This window comes from Chroicocephalus ridibundus, chromosome 8 (assembly GCF_963924245.1).
Source record: "Chroicocephalus ridibundus chromosome 8, bChrRid1.1, whole genome shotgun sequence".
In the NCBI taxonomy this organism is placed as follows: Eukaryota; Metazoa; Chordata; class Aves; order Charadriiformes; family Laridae; genus Chroicocephalus; species Chroicocephalus ridibundus.
In genome coordinates this window covers 38,750,042-38,768,914 of record NC_086291.1, presented here as the reverse complement: position 1 = coordinate 38,768,914, position 18,873 = coordinate 38,750,042, and the positions used below count along the sequence as shown (strand labels likewise).

Sequence of the window (18,873 nt, the reverse complement as noted above, 5' to 3'; positions counted from 1 at the left end):
GGATGTGGGGCAGCCAACAGGTCCCATGGAGCCTCCTCTGCCACCTGCGCTCCGCCCTGCCTCAAGGAAGAAGGGGTTAAAGCACTGATCCTCCTGCTGACCACCTTCTGCTTAAGCCCTGAGCTTCAGTGCAGAGAAGGGAGACCGCATAGCGTGTGGCTCACTGCAGCTTCGCAGGGCATGGACACGGTCCCCTTGCAAATACTGGGCGAACGGAGGGACTGTCTGGGTGCCCAGGAGCGGGTGTGCACGTGCCTGTCAGTGTCTGGCCATGGCCGTGCGTGTCTCTTGCCAATGTGATGACAAGTGGGACCCAACCTAGAGGATGCCACCCTTCCTCGGTGCTCCGGGCCCACCTCCGAGGCCATCACCCCAGAGCACAAGGGGAAAGACCCACATCTTCAGAAGTTGGCACCCACCACATCTCGGGGTTCTGACGGTTCTGCCTGTTCTGCCCCCTTCTCCCCCCACCCCCCAAGCTTGTCCCTTAATCACAAGCAGCTTGGGGAGACAATGAAATAACCGCACCAAAGAACCAGGCTTGTTCCCCTTTGTCTTTGGCTCCTTTGAGGCTCAGCAGACGAGGCGAGCCATCACGCCCACGGCCTGGCCGTCACACGTCCGACTCATCGCCTCCCGGGGCAGCCGAGCAGGGGCTGCCTCGGCACGAGGCGACCGCGCGTTGGCACGAGGTGACCGCGGGCCAGCGCTGCGGCAGGTTGTGGAGGCCCCCACCCCGCGGGGCCGCCCTCTGCCAGCACTGAATGCCTCGGCACTCGGGCCTTTTGCTTTCACCTCCAGACAAGCCGTCATCTCAAGCGGGACCACTGAGTTCTCCCTAGAGACGGAGGCAGCCCCCCTCCTCCCTCCAGCACATGGCACGGAGGCTTTTAGGCTGGTTTTCGCTGGAGTTCACACAAATCTCGCCTTCCCTGTTCCCACCCCCCTCCTTCCCCGCGCAACTGAACTCAGCCATTGAGTCCAGCGAATGGTTTATTTCCCAGGTTAGCACAAAGCAGGGGTCTCTGTGTGCCCCTGGAACCAGCAGAACAAAACGCACAAAGACGTTAGAGGGCCATTTGTAACCAAATCCCAACACACCAGATACTGTTGGGATTATGTCAGAAATATTTTCCCAGAATGCCCTCCCCCCATGCTCCCTCCTACAGATGTTCGGCCCCCACACCACAGATGTTGTTCCTCTTGCAAAATGAGCTTTCCCCTTCCTCTCCCAAATGCCCCTGATGTTTTGCACATTGCCTTCACCGAGGTCTCTTTTTCACCCTGCCCTTTGCGTCCCCCCCTTCCCCGGTCCTTCGCTGACGAACGCGTGGAAAGGCCAACCTGCTTCCTCGTGCGGGGCTGAGTGGATGGCCACAGGGCTCTGCGTGGACATCGGCTGCTGGATGTCACTGTCCCTCTCGCCTTGTCCCCACCACGCCCTTTAGGAAAGCCCTCTCTCTGTTTCGGCCTCAATCTGTGTATGACCTCCGGGCTCTGCCAGCCTGCTCTATGGGGGCTTGCTGCAGCGCGGTCCCCCCGGAGGAAGATGGAGGGATGCGAGCCAGACCCCTCGGAGGGTCCCAGCGCCTTCCCACGGGCTCGGTGTCATGCTGCTCTCCTCCGCTGCCTGCCGAGCTGGAGGGGGACGGGGTCTCCCTGCCTCTCCGCAGACGGCTTGGCAGAGCTCGGCTCCTCGCTGGCAAGGGCCTTCGGCAGCAGTTTGTTCCTCGGGGATGCCGGGCGCGTTTCAGACACCGGAGGGAACGGCCAAACCTTCCCCTCCAGCACCGGCAGCCCACGCGGAGCACGCAGGGGGACGGCCTGGCAGCCTGTCAGGGCCCCGCTCCAAGTCCTATGACAAGACAGACAGACAGACAGACAGATCTCCGTCGGGAGCGGGCTTGCACTGCCAGTGCCCCTGCTCGCCAGTGCCGGGCTCCTCCCCAGCTGGCCAGGCTGCCAGCAGCCTGCCCGTGCGGAGCCATCCTGTCTCTCCCTCGCCCTGGCTCCATGAACTCCAGCGGGAGAGCCGTGGGTGCTGCTGGCCCCGGCACAGGCGGGCGGCAAGCTGAGGGCTCGCAGCACTGTTGCAGGACTGGCGTGTCCTCCTGACCCCAGCACGCACCCAGCAGAGGTGCCAGCCCCGGGGCTCCATCACGGCAATGGGGCTGGGCACAGGGCTCGTCTCCATCCTTCCCTCCTGTGCTAGTGGCGGCAGCTGAGAAAAAACATTTGTTCTGACACGCACGAGGCTGCCAAGCTGTGTCAGGCGATTTGATGGCCGGGGCGGTAACCTCGACCGCTTCCTCTGCCAGCGGGAGAGCCGAATCCAAGAGCCACAGAGCATGCGGGAGCCCGGGATGGGCGACACGAAGCAGGAATCTCCCAAGGACTTCAGATGACACCTCCTTGTCCGGGACGTTGCAGCTCTTTCATGCGTTACGAGCCAATTCTCTCGTGTCTTATTTTTTTTTTTTTCTTCTCCCCAACAAGTTATATACGCAAAGAAAACCCAGAGCGGGATCCAGGAGAGGCGTAAACTGGTGGAGCTCTACCAACCTTCGGGGCGTCTCGCGACTTACACCAGCGTTGCCCAGCCAAAGCCCTTTACTCATCACCTGCTCCGAGCAAGAATTCGAGTCTCCGCTGGTCTCCCAGGGAGCTGGGGTGCAGCGCGGGGTTTTTCTTCAAAGATAGGGTTTATTGCTAAAAATGTTTTGATCAGTGATAGCTCATATTTACATTGATATGTTTTTAAAGGAATATTCAAGTAAACATTTCCAATAGTTTCTGGCATAATCTCTAGCTTTTTTTCCTATACACAAACGTTAAAAATAAATAAACTGTACACAGAAAATTTCCTTTAACATCTCTACATGACTATATGTATTCCCACACAACAAAACGATTCCACTCTTTCATAGATTTGTACTTTTCATTAAAATTTCCTCCTTAATTAATTGTTATACACTTTAAAAAAAAAACAAACCCTAGAGAGCTTGGCAAATTAGTTCAAACATCAGTGACAAGGTCTGAAGAAGACAAAAAAAAAATACAGCACAGAGAAACAACCATCTTCGGGGATGCTGCCGTTCTTTCTTCTCCTTTCTTTTTTTTTTTTTTTTTTTTACCCGCCCCCCTCCCCTTCTCCTTTTGATAAAATCATCTGTACGGGAAATTTCTGCCCTTCCCTTCAGCAGGGAAGTGCTCAGGTTCTGTGGGGATGGTTTTAAAATGTGGTCCTATGTCTTTAAAATAATAATAATAACAATAATAATTATAATAATAATAAAAAAAACAGCTGCAATTTCCCCCCTTTCCTTTAAAATCTCTCTATTTACACTGCTGGTAATTTTTTCTTTTTTTTTTCTTTTTTTTTCTTTTTTAGTTTTTTATTTTCCTTTTGTTAGAAGGCTATATACGTATAAAAATAGACATCTGATTGTAGTGCTTTACTGTGCCTTTGGCCTGCCCTGCAGTTCCTGGGTTCGCTTTTCCCCTCTCAAATAAAATAACATTAAAATAAGTCCAAAAAAAAAAAAAACCAAAAACCAAAAAACAAAACAAAAGATAAAAATAAATCCCGGTTCCTCCCCCCCCCCCCCCCCAAACCCCGCGCTGGGGGGTGGGGGGGGGTGGGGACGTGGAAAAATAACCCCCCAACCCCCCGAAATGCTCCAAAGGCGAGGCGGCGGCAGCGCAAGGCCGGGGCGTTAGCAGGAGCACTTGCACTCGGAGATGAGCGGGTACTGCACGGGGATCCAGGTGCAGTACTTCTGGCTGGACCAGCCCTGGCAGTGCCAGCGCAGGAAGGTCTTGGTGACCGACTTGACGGGCTTGCAGAACATGCCCTCGGGCAGCGAGCAGGACTTCTCGGCCAGGCAGTTGCCCTCCTTGATGTAGCGGGGCCAGAAGCGGACGCCCAGGTCCTTCCAGGTGTAGAGGACGGGGCAGTAGGTGTACGCCCAGAGCCACTGCAGCACCTTCCTCCGCGCCTTCTTGCCCACCCTCAGGCGCGGTCCCTGGGGGGGGCCCAGCTCCAGCCGCCGCAGCTCGGCGGGCAGCGCCGCCCGCCCCCGCCCCGCCGCCGCCTCGGCGCCCGAGGCGTTGGCCGGCCCCGGCACGGCCACGGCCATGAAACCGGGGTCGAAATGGCTGCCCAGCTTCTTCCTCAGAGTCCTCTCGTCCAGGTCCTGCTCCTTGGGGTCGTACTCGGGATCCGGGTGCTCCACGATGTCTTTGACGGGCAGGTTGTCGCTGGGCGAGGGTCTCAGCCGCAGGAAGGGCTGCCCGCCCCCCGGGCGCAGCAGCAGCCCCAGGCAGGAGCAGAGCAGGAGCGCCCGGATCGCCGTCATGCTCCGGGCGGGCCCCCGCCGGCCCCGGCTCGGCGCTGCGGGCTCGGCTCCTAGCGCTGCCCGGCGGCGCCTGCCAGCTCCCGGGGACTCATAAATAGGCAGAGACAAAAGTCCGGCGAGGCCCGTTACTTTAAATAGCTCGGCCGGGGTTGTGTGACAGACGCATCTGAGGCTCGCTCCGCGCCCGCGGCCGCTGGCTCCCCGGGACTCCCCGCCGGGCCGGCTCCAGCCGCGGCCGAGAGCGCCGGGGGGTCCGTGCCTCCCCCGCGGGCGGCGGCGGGGCAGGGCAGGGCACGGCGGCGGCCGAGCCTTCCTCCTCCTCCTCCTCCTCCTCCTCCTCCTCCTCCTCCTCCTCTGCCGCCGCTCTCGCTTGCTCCCCCCCAAAATTCACAGCGGACTCGTCTCCATCGCCATGGTGACAGCTGGGCCGAGCCCCACGACAGCTTGTCTAGACGGTGTGACAGGGTTTGGCGTGAGACCGGAGCCCGAGAATAAAACCCTCCTTTATAGCCGGGCGAGCCGGGCGAGGGGGCGGGGAGGAGGGTCACGGCGCGGCCCGCTCGGGCGGCCCCTGCGCGGCCACCGCCAGGGCGCGGGGCTCAGGCGGCGGCGGGCGGCGGCGGCGGCAGCGCCCGCGGCCCGGCCGGGCTCCTCCTCATGGCGAGCGGCTGGGGCGGCCCGCGGCGCCCCGGGGCATCCTCGGCGTGGAGGTGGTGGGGGTGTGGGGGGGGTGTCCCCGGCACCGGCTCCCGGCGCGGTCCCTGGCGTCGCCCGCCGCTCCGTGCGGCTCCTCGGCGGCGGCGGCGGGCAAGGGCGGGCTTGGCCGCCTCTCAGCAACCCCGGCGACCCATGCTGCCGCTGCTGCTGCCGCTGCTGCCGCTGCTCCGGGGGCCCGCTCGGCCCCGCCGCGCTCAGCGCATCCAGCCGCGGCTCTGCGCCTCGCCCGCTCCGCGCCCTGCGCTGCTGCTGCTGCTGCTGCTGCTGCTGCTGCTGCCGCCGGCCCGGCGCGGTGCAGCCCAACCCGGCGGGTCTCGCTCGGGCCCGCTTCGGCGCGGTTCAGCCCGGTGCGGTGCGGTGCGGCCGCACACCCCTGCCCGCCGCCCCCACCGCCCGCCCGCCGCGCACTGCCGCGCCGCCGCCCGCCGCCCAAGTTAAATACGCGCCCGGCGCGCGTCCGCCCCGCCCCCGCTGTCACTTTCGCCGCGCGCTGAGTGACAGCCCCGTCCCCCCCGTCCCCCCGTCCCGTTTCCCCCCCCCACCCCCACCGCGGCCGCCGCCGGGTCCTGCCGCCGCCGGGTCCTGCCGCCGCCGCCGGGAGCGGCCGGCGCCGCGCAGCGCCGGGACGAACGGTGGCCGCGGGGCCCTGGCCCGGGCTGGGGCGCGGGGGCGGGTGGGGCCGCGCACGGGGAGGCGCCGGGGCCACCAGCCCAGCGCTGGGCTCGTGGCGTTGGCCCACGAGGCAGAAGGAGCCCTCGCCTGCCCTCGGCATCCTCTGTCTGCGGCGGGGCGGTCCGGGCACCGGCGCAGAGCTCCCGGGCGGCCGATCCCTGGCTCTGCCTCTGCGTTCCACGGCCACCCTGCTGCCCCATCGCAGCCCACGCCACCTTCGGAGCACTCGTCCAGCTTCCCACAGAGCTAAAGGATGAGAAGGGCACCATGTCCCAACAGCCCCTCTCGGGCAGGACCCTGAGGCAGCACACCGGAGTGTGGCACTCCAGGATCACCATCTCGGCACCTTCAGCAAAAGGAGGCTACAGCCTTCCAGGAGCATCACTCTCACTCAAAAGTGTCCCTGCATCCCTCAGCGTGACATGGCATGATAGAAAGCCGGGATAAATCAGTGGCTGTCTCTTCACCCCTTTCTCAGGAGTGTGGGGCTCAATATTTTGGTGGAGAGCTGGACCCACAACCTTTGAGGAACAGAGGGTGGGAGCCTGGTGTGTGTCAATACAGCGAAAACCCAAACCCTTCTCACCTCTTTTACCTCCACATTGCTCGGCGCTGAGCTCACACTTGAACCATGTCCAGAAATTGGACACACAGCTGGTTCCTCCAGGCTGACAGTGTGTAAGAACATTCCTGCCCATGCCAGTCACTCCCTCCCAAAGGCATGAGATAACCAGCTACCCACTGGGGCCAAGGCAGGGCGCGGAGGGAATGAGGCAGATCGTGGGGCCAGTTTCTCACCGCGATGTGCTTTTGACCCACCAAGCCACGCAAGGGGCTGCAGTGGCAGGGCAGCCAGAGGCACCCCACTGGTGAACGCTGGGCGTGTGCAGAGCCGGGTTCGCTCAGCAAACTAACTAGTAGAACATTTCCCCCCGTTTTTTGTCTCCTCATTATCCCAGAAATTCCAAATGTTGGGTTCAGACAGGAAAAGAAAACACGCACCCCCAAAAATAGAGAGGTCAGAGATCCTGCACTGAGTCTGCATTAAGTCAGAGCATCTTCTTCAGGGAGACAAAGCTGCTGCGTGCTGGCTCAGGAGCCGGTCACGGAGCGTCCTGGTTATTTACAGTGCGCAGGATTAAAGTGCACGGTTTAAACGTATCCAGCCTTTCTTCCCTTGCTGTGGATTTCTGCTGTCATGATCCCCGCTTGGTTTGCTGAACTCTGAGCCTTCCTCCACTCCTTTGGCTCACACACCCTCTGCAATCAGAGTCATGCAACAATGCTGCTCCCCAGCTCTTTTCTCATTATCTCTCAAAACAATTTGCAAAAGAGATGCGTCTCGTTATCCCCCAATATTCTCATTACCGATTTTCTGACCCCAATACGCATGTGATGCTTGAGCCGAAGTCAGCCTGGATGCAGAGGCAGATGTGCTCTCTGCCTTTGCTCGCTGCTGGGTGGGAAAACGCGGGTCTCCCAGCGGTGTCAGAATTAAAGCAAACACAGTAACAAGAAGCAGCTCAGGGCAGAGACACCCAAGAGTCAGGAACGGGGCAATTACTCAGCGAGATGTACTGCTGTTGGCACTGCTGCCTTAGTAAATCCCGGTGAGGGGATTAACATCTGACTGTAATTGTAATAATAAAATCCGACATGTATACAGCATTTTTCATCCTGAAGGATCCCAAAGCACTCAAGTAACTTAATTCCTTCAGCTGTCTCCTGGACTTTATAAACATGCTTCTTAATCATCCCGCACCAGGCGAAGATGGCTTTGCTCTGGGCATGCTCACGTCACTTGGACAGGTCCTCCGTGGGAGAGGAGAGGTTCTCCAGGGTGGGCTGCAGAAGGGTTCCCCTTTCAGAGGCAAGATCCCTGGAAAGCGGTGCTTGGCATGTCCCGGAGGCCAGAGGGTGGGAGCAGGGGGAAGGCACCAAGGTCTGCAGGGGGCTTGGAAGACTCTCACAGCCTTCCTAGTGGGCAGCCCGCAGTGGGCTAGCTGCCGTGCTCTTGTGCTAGCCAGCGTGAAGCATTTAATTTGGCGTTCTTCTGAACTTTTCAAGGTGTGTGTGTGGGGAGGGCGGAAATAAAGAGAAGCCCCTGGATAGGAAATTTAAGGCTTAATTCTGCCCACAGGGTCCACCAGCCAAAGGCTCCTTCTCCAGCCCCTTCCCATTCTCTTCTTTTAGGGACCAGAGGCACTGGGGCAAAATCCTGTTAAAGGCCGCATGCGTGAACTGGGGGCTGAACAGTACTATGTGTTCATATACCTTCCCTCTCACTGCTCTCTGCGGGCACGCAGCCCAACTCACTATCTAGCCCTTAATTAAAGGATTTAAAGTTGGAAAGGGTACATATCACATACAGAAAAGCCTTATCAAAATAATTCTGTGTAAGAAGAAAGACGTGATGTTAAAGGCACCTTCTGAACACTGAAGCATTTGCAAACTGCTTACTTTTGCTTCTTTCCCTTATCTGGCAACCTTTTGCCATCTAAAGAAGATCTGAAAAAAATTGAGACAAAAGAAAAAGGGCATTTCTATTTCACATTTGAAACTTAGGTGGTGTCTACTCTGTTTTCACTGGAAGGTTCCACAAGCAAGTAAATTCCTAGTAGCAGAAAAACATCAGTGGTACTGTCTTAGCAACACCGCTATTCAACTGACACGTTTTTTTTATCTTTTAGCTTATTTCGGGCAGCACTAACTTAACTCAAAGCCAGAGATGAAGATACAGAACAAAATTATCTTTGTTACAAAGTCATTCCTACTCCTTCAGCTGTACCCACAAAAACTTCAAATCCACACCTTAAAACATGAAAAAGCTGCTTCCCCAATCCAGGAGACCTGGAAGCCCAGGCTTGGGAACTTAAAAAGTGGAGGAGAGGAGAGGAGAGGAGAGGAGAGGAGAGGAGAGGAGAGGAGAGGAGAGGAGAGGAGAGGAGAGGAGAGGAGAGGAGAGGAGAGGAGAGGAGAGGAGAGGAGAGGAGAGGAGAGGAGAGGAGAGGAGAGGAGAGGAGAGGGGAGGGGAGGGGAGGGGAGGGAAAAAAGAGAAGAGAAGAGAAGAGAAGAGAAGAGAAGAGAAGAGAAGAGAAGAGAAGAGAAGAGAAGAGAAGAGAAGAGAAGAGAAGAGAAGAGAAGAGAAGAGAAGAGAAGAGAAGAGAAGAGAAGAGAAGAGAAGAGAAGAGAGAAGAACTCCCAGCTAAACATCCTTCGTCTCTTTTGGGTTGTTCTGTTGCTTTCTATTTGCTTGTTTAAGTTTTCCAGGCTCTCTTTATGCTTGAGAAATAATGCTGATGGGCTGGCACGGCAAGTATGGGGAAAGGCTTGGGTCTGACAAGACAAAAGCCCTAATTTTCACTTAAGGAACAACAACAACAAAAAGGACTAAACGTTGGTGCACCAGGTTTTCATTAGAGATATGTTTATTTTCCAGTAGAAATACATTACCCTGCTCTCGTCAGTGTGTCTAAAGGAGTGGTTCCCAAAGTATGCCATGGCAAGTGGTTGGCTGGGCTCCACGGTGCAGCCTCCCGCAGCAGCTCATGGGCTCAGGGCTCTCCGCGGGCTGCTGCGAGCAGCAGGAGGAATTCGGAGGCTGCGAGCAGCCGGCGGGCCCCAAAACCTGGTGGAGGTGAGGGAGAGAGTGAAGCCCACGCAGCTGCCCGGGGCTGGCCGGGTCTGGGCACCCACCTCTGCGCAGTGGGGCTCAGGGGCTGGAGACGGGTGTCCCCGCTCGGCCGGACTCCCCCAGGGCAAAAATGTCACTGTAAGGGTCAAATGGATGGGACACAGGGACAGGCAAACACACAGAATGTTTCTCATGTCCATCATAGAGCTGCTAATTTCTGTAAGCAGTTCAGTAGTCCCAATATTAATGACGTTAGTCACCAGCTCACAGGTTTCTCTTCCCACCCCATCAGGGATGGAACGGGAAGAGAAATGGGATGGTAAGAAAGGTGGCTCAGCCACATTCTGCTTTAGGGGCTTAAATCTTGCAGGTCTCGTACTTGCCCTCTTCCCCCCCATCTCCATCCTCGACAGCCATGGGCCACCGGCCCTGACAACCCCCCCTGGCTGCCCTTCCCCAGGGGGGCTGTGGCGGGGCATTTGGGAAAGGTGTCCTCTGAGAAGCCGAGCTGACAGCACCCCGGAGAGACCTTGCAGCCCTGCTCCTGGGCTCTCAGCGCCACCCCGGCACTTACCCCGTACCACCTTCAGATGTGCCAAAGAGCTGCTGGGAAACTGAAAACACCCCTGAAGCTGCAGGGAGGGGATTACTTGTGCCTCAGAAATACATTTTCTCTATACCAAGTAGGGTGGTTTTGCTATTCTGAGCTTCCTGGCCTCCTTTTTTTTTGTCCTTATCACGAGGTACTTTTTCTGCTTTTCAAGCTCCTTGTGACTTTCTTCCTCTTGGCACCGTGGTTTTGTGCCCCATCCCTCGCTGCCTCACCCATTTGCGATCCAAAGTGGTTTCCTACTGTGTGCCTGGCCCTGTGTGTCTCCCTATTTTCTGTGAGCTGTACCTGACCGTCCCCATCAGCTGCCTGGAGCTTGTCCTTCAACCTTCGCGCTGCAGATGCCTGTGCCGTGTGTTGGCTGCAGCACCTTGGTCTCCTGCACCCCATACCGCTCACTCCAGCTCCCCGCTTCCCTGCCGTCCCTGAGAGCCCAGCAATTGCTCTACCGGTTCCAGTTAACAGTCTACCCAAATCCTGGCGCATTTCCAGTAGTGCCAGATGTCCTAAATGCTACAGAAAAACCTACCTTACCACCATTACATATGAAGAAGTCCAAGGGGGGGGTTTCCTCCCTCTTCCCTTACAGCCTGGGGTTGATTATGTCCAATTTGCTGTGGCCCAGGCCCCAGACAACTGGGACGGGTGATGCCCAGGGTGGTGGAGAAGGCTGCTCTGAGAGAAAGGTTTGGTTCCTCTCAATCCATTCATAGTGACTATAACACTTGCCACCTGATAGACCATGTTGACCAGGCTGGTGTCCTCTGCACAGCTCCTTCTGGGCAGGTGTTGGCGCTGCAGGAAGGAAGAAGGAGGGTTGTTTCACTGCAACCAGCAGTAGTCTTGATGTCGTTCACCCTGTAAATATCCACGTGCATCAGTCATTGTGGCCCAGCGCTCGTGGGCAGGAGATCTCAGCCTCCAGCGAGGGAATTTGCAGAAGGAAAGTCCCCGGTGGAGCAGTTTGATCTTCCTAACCCCCCTCCAGCCCGAAGTGCCTGCGGCACAGCCCGGGGGGCTTGGCAGAAGCCGGGATGTCAGGATGGAGTCCTCGAAAACTCGCCAGGGTGAGCTCTTCTCTCCCAGGGGACCTGGAGGAATGCTCCTCAGCAGAGAGACCAGGAATGATCCCTGGACACCTGCCAACGTTAAAAAACAACAACATGGAGCTCTGAGATTTCTGCCCGCTTGGCATACATCTGTCACCACATGTGTTGACACAGAGCAATGCTGCCACGTCATGTTGTACGTGGCAGTCGCTGTCAACACTAGTCCAAGGCAGAGAACTGCTCAGGGCAGCTATTTTTTGAAAATGTCCCAAATAAAAAGGGCTAGAGCACGTCTTGGGGACGTGGCCACCACTAAGGATGTCCATGCCAGGGAGCAGCTCTGGATCAGGGACTCCCGAGCCAGTCTCTAAGGGAGAACGTGTTGCTGCCAGTGTAAACCAAACCCAGATGACCAGTCCCAGGCCAACCTGGTGGCACAAGACTGCCAAATTTGCCACCCGTTCCTTTCCGCTCTGCCAAGCTCTGCCTTTTGCCCTGTGCCACTCTGAAAAGTGGGGAGAGCCGGCAGCCGGTGATGGGAACTCTTGCCATGCAGATGAAGAGGACAAACCGCAGCCCTGCACAATGCACCCATCAAGGAGGAATCTCCTTCGACTGCAGCCGGACCAAAGATCCAGCTACAGCTCACCCCCAGCCCACTCCCCACCCATCTCTTCTTGCAAACATCCATCCCCCAGCAAATGCTGCTGGAGGACACAGCACTTTCCTTGTGCTGCCTCTTCCAGCCTGCCCCAAGTGCTGGCTCAAGCTCTCCTTCCTGGATGGCACCAGCAGGTTGGGTCCCAGCAGTCCCAGCTTGCCCTCAGGCCCTCTCCCCAAGCCAACGTGCTCCAGGCTCTCACCTGGGTGCAAGCCCGTGTCCCGCCATGGTGAGCTTGAGGCCAAAGGAAGCACCACAGCGATGATGTTCCCCGGGGCACCGGGTTGTGGCTATAGCTGATGTGTGATGGAGGGACCCAAGGGAGCTTCAGCTCAGGTGGCAGCTGAGACAGGGTTCAATGCTGGCTGCTGACCCTCATGGATGCACAGGGAGTACTGGAGTGGTTTGGTCACGCACACTCGGCTCTGCAGAGGCTGGATTGCTGCTGTGCCAACTCATGTACTGCTACCCAGGGACATGTCTGTGCTGAGGCTCCAGGGGACCCGGGTGACCTGCCACACTGCGTCTGCAGCCCAGCCCTTCTCCCCAGCTTGGCACCCATGCACACACTGTCCTCCCCTGGCAAAGGGGCTGTGTCAGGGAGTCGCAGCGAAGGCAATTGTGCACGGGCGGATTTTTTTCATCTTCAAGGTTTTTTCATCCTCAAGTTTTTTTAATCTTCAAGGACTTTTTATCTTCTTTGATTTTTTCCACCTTCAAGGGTTGCCCCGGCAGGTAGCTTCAGGAGGCAGAGACTTGCTCCCATAACCATGCTGCGACTCTGCCGTGCCCGTGGGACTCTCCTGCCAGCTGACCCAGTGGGCGGCTTTTGCCCCTCTCTCCAGCATACTGTGGGGGCTTGGGGAACCATGCTTGAGGCTCAGAGCCTTTGCGGGGTTGTTCTGAGAGCAACTCCAACCTGCTCACCAGCTTTGAGGAGCTGCATCCCAGAGAGTCTCCCAGGAAGAGGCATCTCCTCCTGCTGGCACTGCCCACCCCTAGCAGGGCATGGCCATCAGCGGAGTGCAGGGCTGGGAAGGGTCAGGCAGCTTAAACCACCAGGAGTTAGGGAACATCAGTGTCTTTGAGGAGTGGGGCCCATCGCCCACTAAGCAGAGGTCCGTGGGGGCTGGGCCAATCCTAGGGGTGTGCGGGCAAGGTTTAATACTGCCAAAGCCTGGGACTTCTCCTGTACAAGGGGCAAGGGTCAGTCAGTGCTTCCTCCTGTTTCACGTAGCTCCAGGAGGGACATTTCCCACTGCAGTGCCATGGGTCCCTGCCCAAGAGAAGCTAAGGGAAGGCAGCAGGGGGCATAGGCTGACACACGATGGAAAATGGGATCCTGTGTCGGCATGCAGCCTCGTGCTTACCCTGAGGAAGACGGTTTTTCTGTGGAGCTCTCCCATCCACCTCTCCCTCCGATCTGTACCTCTGCTCCACAACTCGAGCAGAGTTGGCTCCACACGGGCTGCGGGAGGGACAAATTCCTTTTGTCTTTGAAGTCCCGGGGAGGGGAACACAGGGCCTGGGCTGAGCTTAGCCCCCGAGAGTGATTAGCACCGAAAGTGATTAGCAGTGAGCCGCCTCATGCCATAACGGAGCCGTCCCAAAGCCAGGAGGGGTAGAGCAGGGGCAGAGCAGAGGTGCTGGTGTCCAGGTGATTCTCCTCGTGGAAGAAATTTCTTTTCACTCTGGAACACTTCACACATGGTCTAACAGGGGACACCAGTGCCAGCTTGGAGCAGCCGGCTGCCTCCCGCCTCCTGATTTCTTCCACAGCCCTATTACCGGGCAGCCGGGAAACATGTTGCTGCAGGTGCTCCACCTGGCATTCCTCACTCCAGTCTGCAAATTCAATTTACTTCGGCCACGGAAGACAAGGTTATATGTTTGACAAAGGTCTTTCTAATATACGACACAGCAGTGTCCCAGCTTTCCTGAGCGCAGGATGGAAACCTTGCTACCTGTTTCAAAACCTGCAGGAATTACAGCCTCCCAGCTTTCCATAGGCTTTGGTCAACCCGCTGGGAGAGTTTATATTGCACCCATACAGTTTTCCCTCAGCTGTGTTCTGCCAGTGTACTTGTTTTCTCTTGATTCAGTTCCAGCTTTACTTGTCCCTAAGATGCTGTGGAGATGTAGGGAGATAAACATGGGGCCTGGTGACTCAGGGACCCCGTGGGAAGGGAGCAGGGAGCCAGGGGGTGGGTGCCAAATCCTCCCTAAATTCCCGTTTGAAAAAGCCTGTCTGTGAATAAATAATTCAACATAATAACGTCATCTCTGTCCGGTTGTCACTCTCCCTTCAGACCCTGAGGAGTGTGAAGCCCAGGAGGAAGGCAGCTGTTGCGGAGTGGAGGACACGAGCATCCCGGAGCATGGAGGGCAGACAGCAGCAGGCAGGGGAGGGCATGCAGGACCAGCAGTGCCTACTAAGTGCTCGTTATCCAAAGCCGCATCCAGCCCTGGGCGGCTTGGAGGGCAGCCCGGGCTCTGCGTTCAGGACCTTATTTCACAGGGCTGCGGCATGGCCAGGATTCGTCCCTGGCTGGGCTCAGGCCGTGCCTCCTGCGCCGCAGCCTGAGCTGGTGTCCACCGCCCTCCCCGGGGACGCGCCGCACAGCTCGCAGGGGCGAGAACCTGAGAAGGCCTTTGCATTTCACCCAGATTTTCCCGGTTAATCGGGACCCTTCAGTCTAGTTGGTTGCTTATTTTTTTAAAGCAATGAAAGAGATTTCCCAAATCCAGCCAGCTCTAAGATTACACACAGGCAGAGACACCATCAGTCTCTGTCAGTCATTCCCTCCGGCCGGAACATTAGCGGAGAAGGAGTTCAAAAGCGCGAGCGGCGGAGCTGAGTCCGCTCCCGCTCTCCTTCCCATCCCGTGCAGCCCTTCGCGGGTGGAAGGAGCTGCTGCTCTGACCTGGGGTGTTTCGCTCCCCCCCTGCCCCATGCAAATGCTCCCAAAAGATGCTGCGCAACTAAGGATTCGCATCCAGAAGTTTGTGGGTCTTTTGTCAGCCCCGGAGGGGACCACAAAGGGAGCGAGAGAAACGCTCTTGGTACAGCTGACACTTTGACGCGGCCTTTGTCCTGATGGACCTTTCAGAGGGCAGCAGTACAGAAGAAGCAGAGGGAAGGAACAATATTGAGCTGGGGAGGACTGTGACATGTCTGCTCCAGTGTGAGGACAGGCTCTTCGGTGCCTTCCCTCCCAGGTGAGAAATCCCTTCTGTTCATGCCATGCCAGCCCTGCCCGCATGGGCTGTGGGCTCCACCACGAGAAACAGTGATTTCTTCATCAAAAAACTGGTAAAGAAACCAAAAGCCCTGGATCATCACCCTCAGAGCCCTCCAAACTGGGGGTCCCGTTTGGGGACAGATGCTGGCAGGCCTGTGTGGTGGCCAGAGGAGGGGAGGAAGCCCAGCACCCCGCCGGTTCCTCGGCAGGCAGGGCTTGCTCTGCACCTCATGTCTCAGCGAGCTGCGGAGGTGACAGTCCTGCAGCCCCTGCCCGTGGAGCTGGCTGTGCACGGTGACGTGGGGCCTAGGACAGGTGCCACAGGAGAAGGGACACAAGCACCGGTTGCAAGAGGCTGGGATTGCACTGGGGAGGGACAACTGCACCCACACCCTTGTAATGGGGCTTTGCATCTGCACGGGGCGCCCAGCTCCGCTTCACCAACTAGGCACAAAGGTCCATAGGAATTATTTCATTTTTCCATGTCTGAATGAAACTTTTCCAGACTTTTCTCCAGAGGAGGCCATTTGATTAATTTGATGTAAATTCAGGACAAGTCGTGATTGCTCTGAATCTGCCTTTAATGAAAAAAGCAATAAACTATTCATCTAAAAACTTCCATTCAGCGCCGCCCAGACCTTCCTTCTCCAGCACTTCTCCCACGCGATCTGGAGAGGGAAGGGGAGGAAGAGGTATGAGGAGGTGATCACTTACAGCATGATGCACCCGGGGCAGGGATGTGCGGGTGTGCAGATAGAGAGGACACGAGCTGCTGGCTGGAGAAGAGTGCAGAAGGCAGCACTTGCTGCACGAGAGCATCCTGCCCTTCCCTCCACGCTGATGTGAAGCCCAGACCTGAAGCTGCTCCAGGTCGCAGCAGGGGCTTGGCAGTTTTTGCCCAGTGAGCAAGTGATTTACTGACCTTCTGTGCCAAAGGACGTTCCTCATTATTCAAGTCAACTTGAGTTATCCAACTGAACTTACAGTTGTACTTCTCAGTGCCTTTAGACGTTCACAGTCCTTGTCCCATCGCCTCCTGGTCACCACCAGGGCTCCTGCTGTGTTCTTGCACTCTTGACTCCTGCACAAAGCCAGAAGCAATAATAGCACAACTAAGAGAGAACATAAACCCGACTCTTGCACCTGTGCCAGGAGGTGTGTAGCTGGGACCTGGCTGGAGACTGGCCGCGCCGGAGCCTCCCTGGAGCCAGGCTTTGTGGACTTGCTGAATGGGATAATCTACTAAAATCAAATGTCTTATCCTGTAGCTCATCATATGTCTGTCATGTTTTGTAACTCTTCAGCTTGGCTGGAAAGATTTGGACACAGGTTGTTCTAAGCATTACTTTTCATATGTAGGCATGCCCCCTTTACTCACAAGAGATTAAGATTTGATATACTAGCCAGCAATGTTAAAGAGGAGCAACTACATCAGTGTCAATCAACCTCTGAGGGTCCCCATTGCTGAAATCTTCAAGGCAGCCCCACTCCAGTGCAACACGGCAGGAGACGCTCCATGTTTCCCACACTACAGCCCTGCTCAGCTCTGGTGCAGGCTCCAGCACTGCAGCCCTCCCGCTTCTCATGAGGATGATCAGAGGGCTGGAGCACCTCTCCTGTGAGGACACACTGAGAGAGTTGGGGTTGTTCAGTTTGGAGAAAAGAAGGCTCCGAGGAGACCTTATAGTGGCCTATCTTAAGGGGGCCTACAAGAAAGCTGGGGAGGGACTTTTTAGGATGTCAGGTAACGGTAGGACTAGAGGAAATGGATCAAAACTAGAGATGGGTCGATTCAGACTGGATGTTAGGAAGAAGTTCTTCACCATGAGGGTGGTGAGACACTGGAACAGGTTGCCCAGAGAGGTTGTGGATGTCCCATCCCTGGAAGTTTTTAAGACCAGGCTGGATGGGGCTCTGAGCAACCTGATCTAGTGGGAGATGTCCCTGGCCAGGGTAGGGGGGTTGGAACTAGATGATCTTTAAGGTCCCTTCCAACCCTGACAATTCTATGATTCTATGATTCTCTTCTTGTGACCCTGCTTTGCTTCATGCCCTCACTCCAATGTTGTGCACCCACCGACTCCTTGCCCCAAGCTTCATGCCTCCAACCGGTGGCATGAGCTGCCCGAGGAACCCCAGTGCCCACGAACCCCTCGAGGTAGCTCTCCTTGGCCCCGTACGGGTCTTGCAGGTCCTCTCCCCGCTGCAGCGGACTGGCAAGAAGCATCACCCGGCCCAGCCCCTCGGGGACAGGCGTCCCGCTTGCCTTAAACTGCCTGTGCTCTCCACCAAGGTCAGCCCTGGCTCCGTGCCTCCAAAGACTCCTCCAGCTAAAAGGACACCAGTCACGGGAGTCCCGGCATTTTGCTGAATAATTTCCACTGGAATCAGGAAGCTGAGGTTACAGGGAGAAGTTATGAATGAAACGAGCCGGCCCTGGGTTCCACGCAGACCAAAGGCATTACTATCCTACGCGACGTGTAATTAAATTGTGGACCTCATCGCCACAGGATGCCGCGCAGGCCAAAAATACACACGACTTTGAAATGAGATTAGACAAATTCACGGAGGGCAGGCTCCGTGGTGGCTATGGGATGGCACGCATACCGCTCCTGCTCAGGAAGTCACTAAGGCATCAATTGCTAGAAAATGGAAGGGTATCGCAAGGGCAGATCGCCTGCTTCTATCTGCCTGCAATTTGTCATCCTCACTGGCTGGGATAGAGCTACCTCAGCTGACCCGGGACCCACTGCAGCCCGTCCTGCTGCTCTCTGCAGCTGCATTCACAGATGCCTTGTGCAAATGATGGCACCCGGCAGAGCGGGAGGAGTTCTGGGGACCCCGGCACCCTGCCCCGTCCCAGACGTGTGCTCTCCTGCATCACCTCACCCTCCGAGCAGCCTCTCCCAAACCAACCCTCGGAAACCAGGGCTCAAAACCCTCCTCGTTGCACATGACCACCCAGAGATGCTGCTGTTGCAAGTTTGGCAGTTCCTGGCCCTCTGTGCCCAGACCCGTTCACAATCCCGTGAACCCTTTGGGCTTGTCCTTTCCCTGCACACTGAGGACTTCCTGGGATGAGATGGGCACTGAGCCACATCTCCGGCTTGCCCTCCCTGCCTGCCCAGCCAGGGGTGGTACTGCTGAGCATCTGCTCTTCCCGACTCCCAACAATAAAATCTCCGGCTCTGCAGGTGTCTTACCAGCCATTCTGTGGTGCTCCTGGTGCGGAACTGATGCCTGGTTGCTCTGTCAGTGCCCAGGCTGAGACCATTGGCAGCCGACCAGCCGTGCCATGGAGCCAATGGTGGGGCTGCGGCCATGGCAGCGGGCAGCCACCTCGCACCGCACCGCGTGCCCCGGCTCGCACTGGTGCCTACCTCCATCCCCATGGGGCTCAGGCCCTGTGCACCATGGGGCTTTCTCCAGGCTCTCATCCCTTTTCTTCCCTGGTGCTCTATCTTGTTTCCTACACCCTGCAAGTTTTTCATGTCCACTGGACCACGGTGCACTTAGTTTCAGGAGTCTGTCCCTGTCCTGAGTTCCTTTGGCTGCAGTCTCCGCTCTTGACCCCTTTTACCGTGTGTGTCTACAGCATCCCCTGGCAAAGAGTCCACAATTTAGTTCCATGCTGTGTCAGACAGTAATGCCTTGTCAGTGTATCCCTGCCTCCAGAGTCTGGGGCTAATCTGATACCTCCATTGCTTCCGCTTGTCTAGTTGCACCCTCCAGCCTGGCACTTGTTATTGTGCCCTTGGTCCGGTTTAGGATGCTGGGCAGGGAGCGTGGGAGCAGGGTCTGAGCGGAGTGGACTTTGCCGTTGGTGATGACAGGGGACTGGTGCTTGTGGCTCAAACCAGTTTGCCCAGCTGCCATCCTGCTGCTGGGCTGGCCACAGTGCCATGCGTGTGGACAGGCTAGTGTGTGGGA

General features: G+C 57.0%; 1 protein-coding gene across 1 annotated transcript; it reads right to left on the bottom strand.

Moving 5' to 3' along the window:
- Positions 1-2,790: 2,790 nt before the first annotated feature.
- On the bottom strand, positions 2,791-4,745 carry LOC134519981 (noggin-2-like). Its single transcript, XM_063344816.1, has one exon. It carries the CDS (start codon positions 4,356-4,358, stop codon positions 3,717-3,719), a length of 642 nt encoding a protein of 213 aa, XP_063200886.1. The 5' UTR covers positions 4,359-4,745; the 3' UTR covers positions 2,791-3,716.
- Positions 4,746-18,873: the final 14,128 nt, after the last annotated feature.

Excerpts from the sequence above, each read along its gene's own strand:
- LOC134519981 (XM_063344816.1), bottom strand. The coding sequence starts at position 4,358 with ATGACGGCGATCCGGGCGCTCCTGCTCTGCTCCTGCCTGGGGCTGCTG.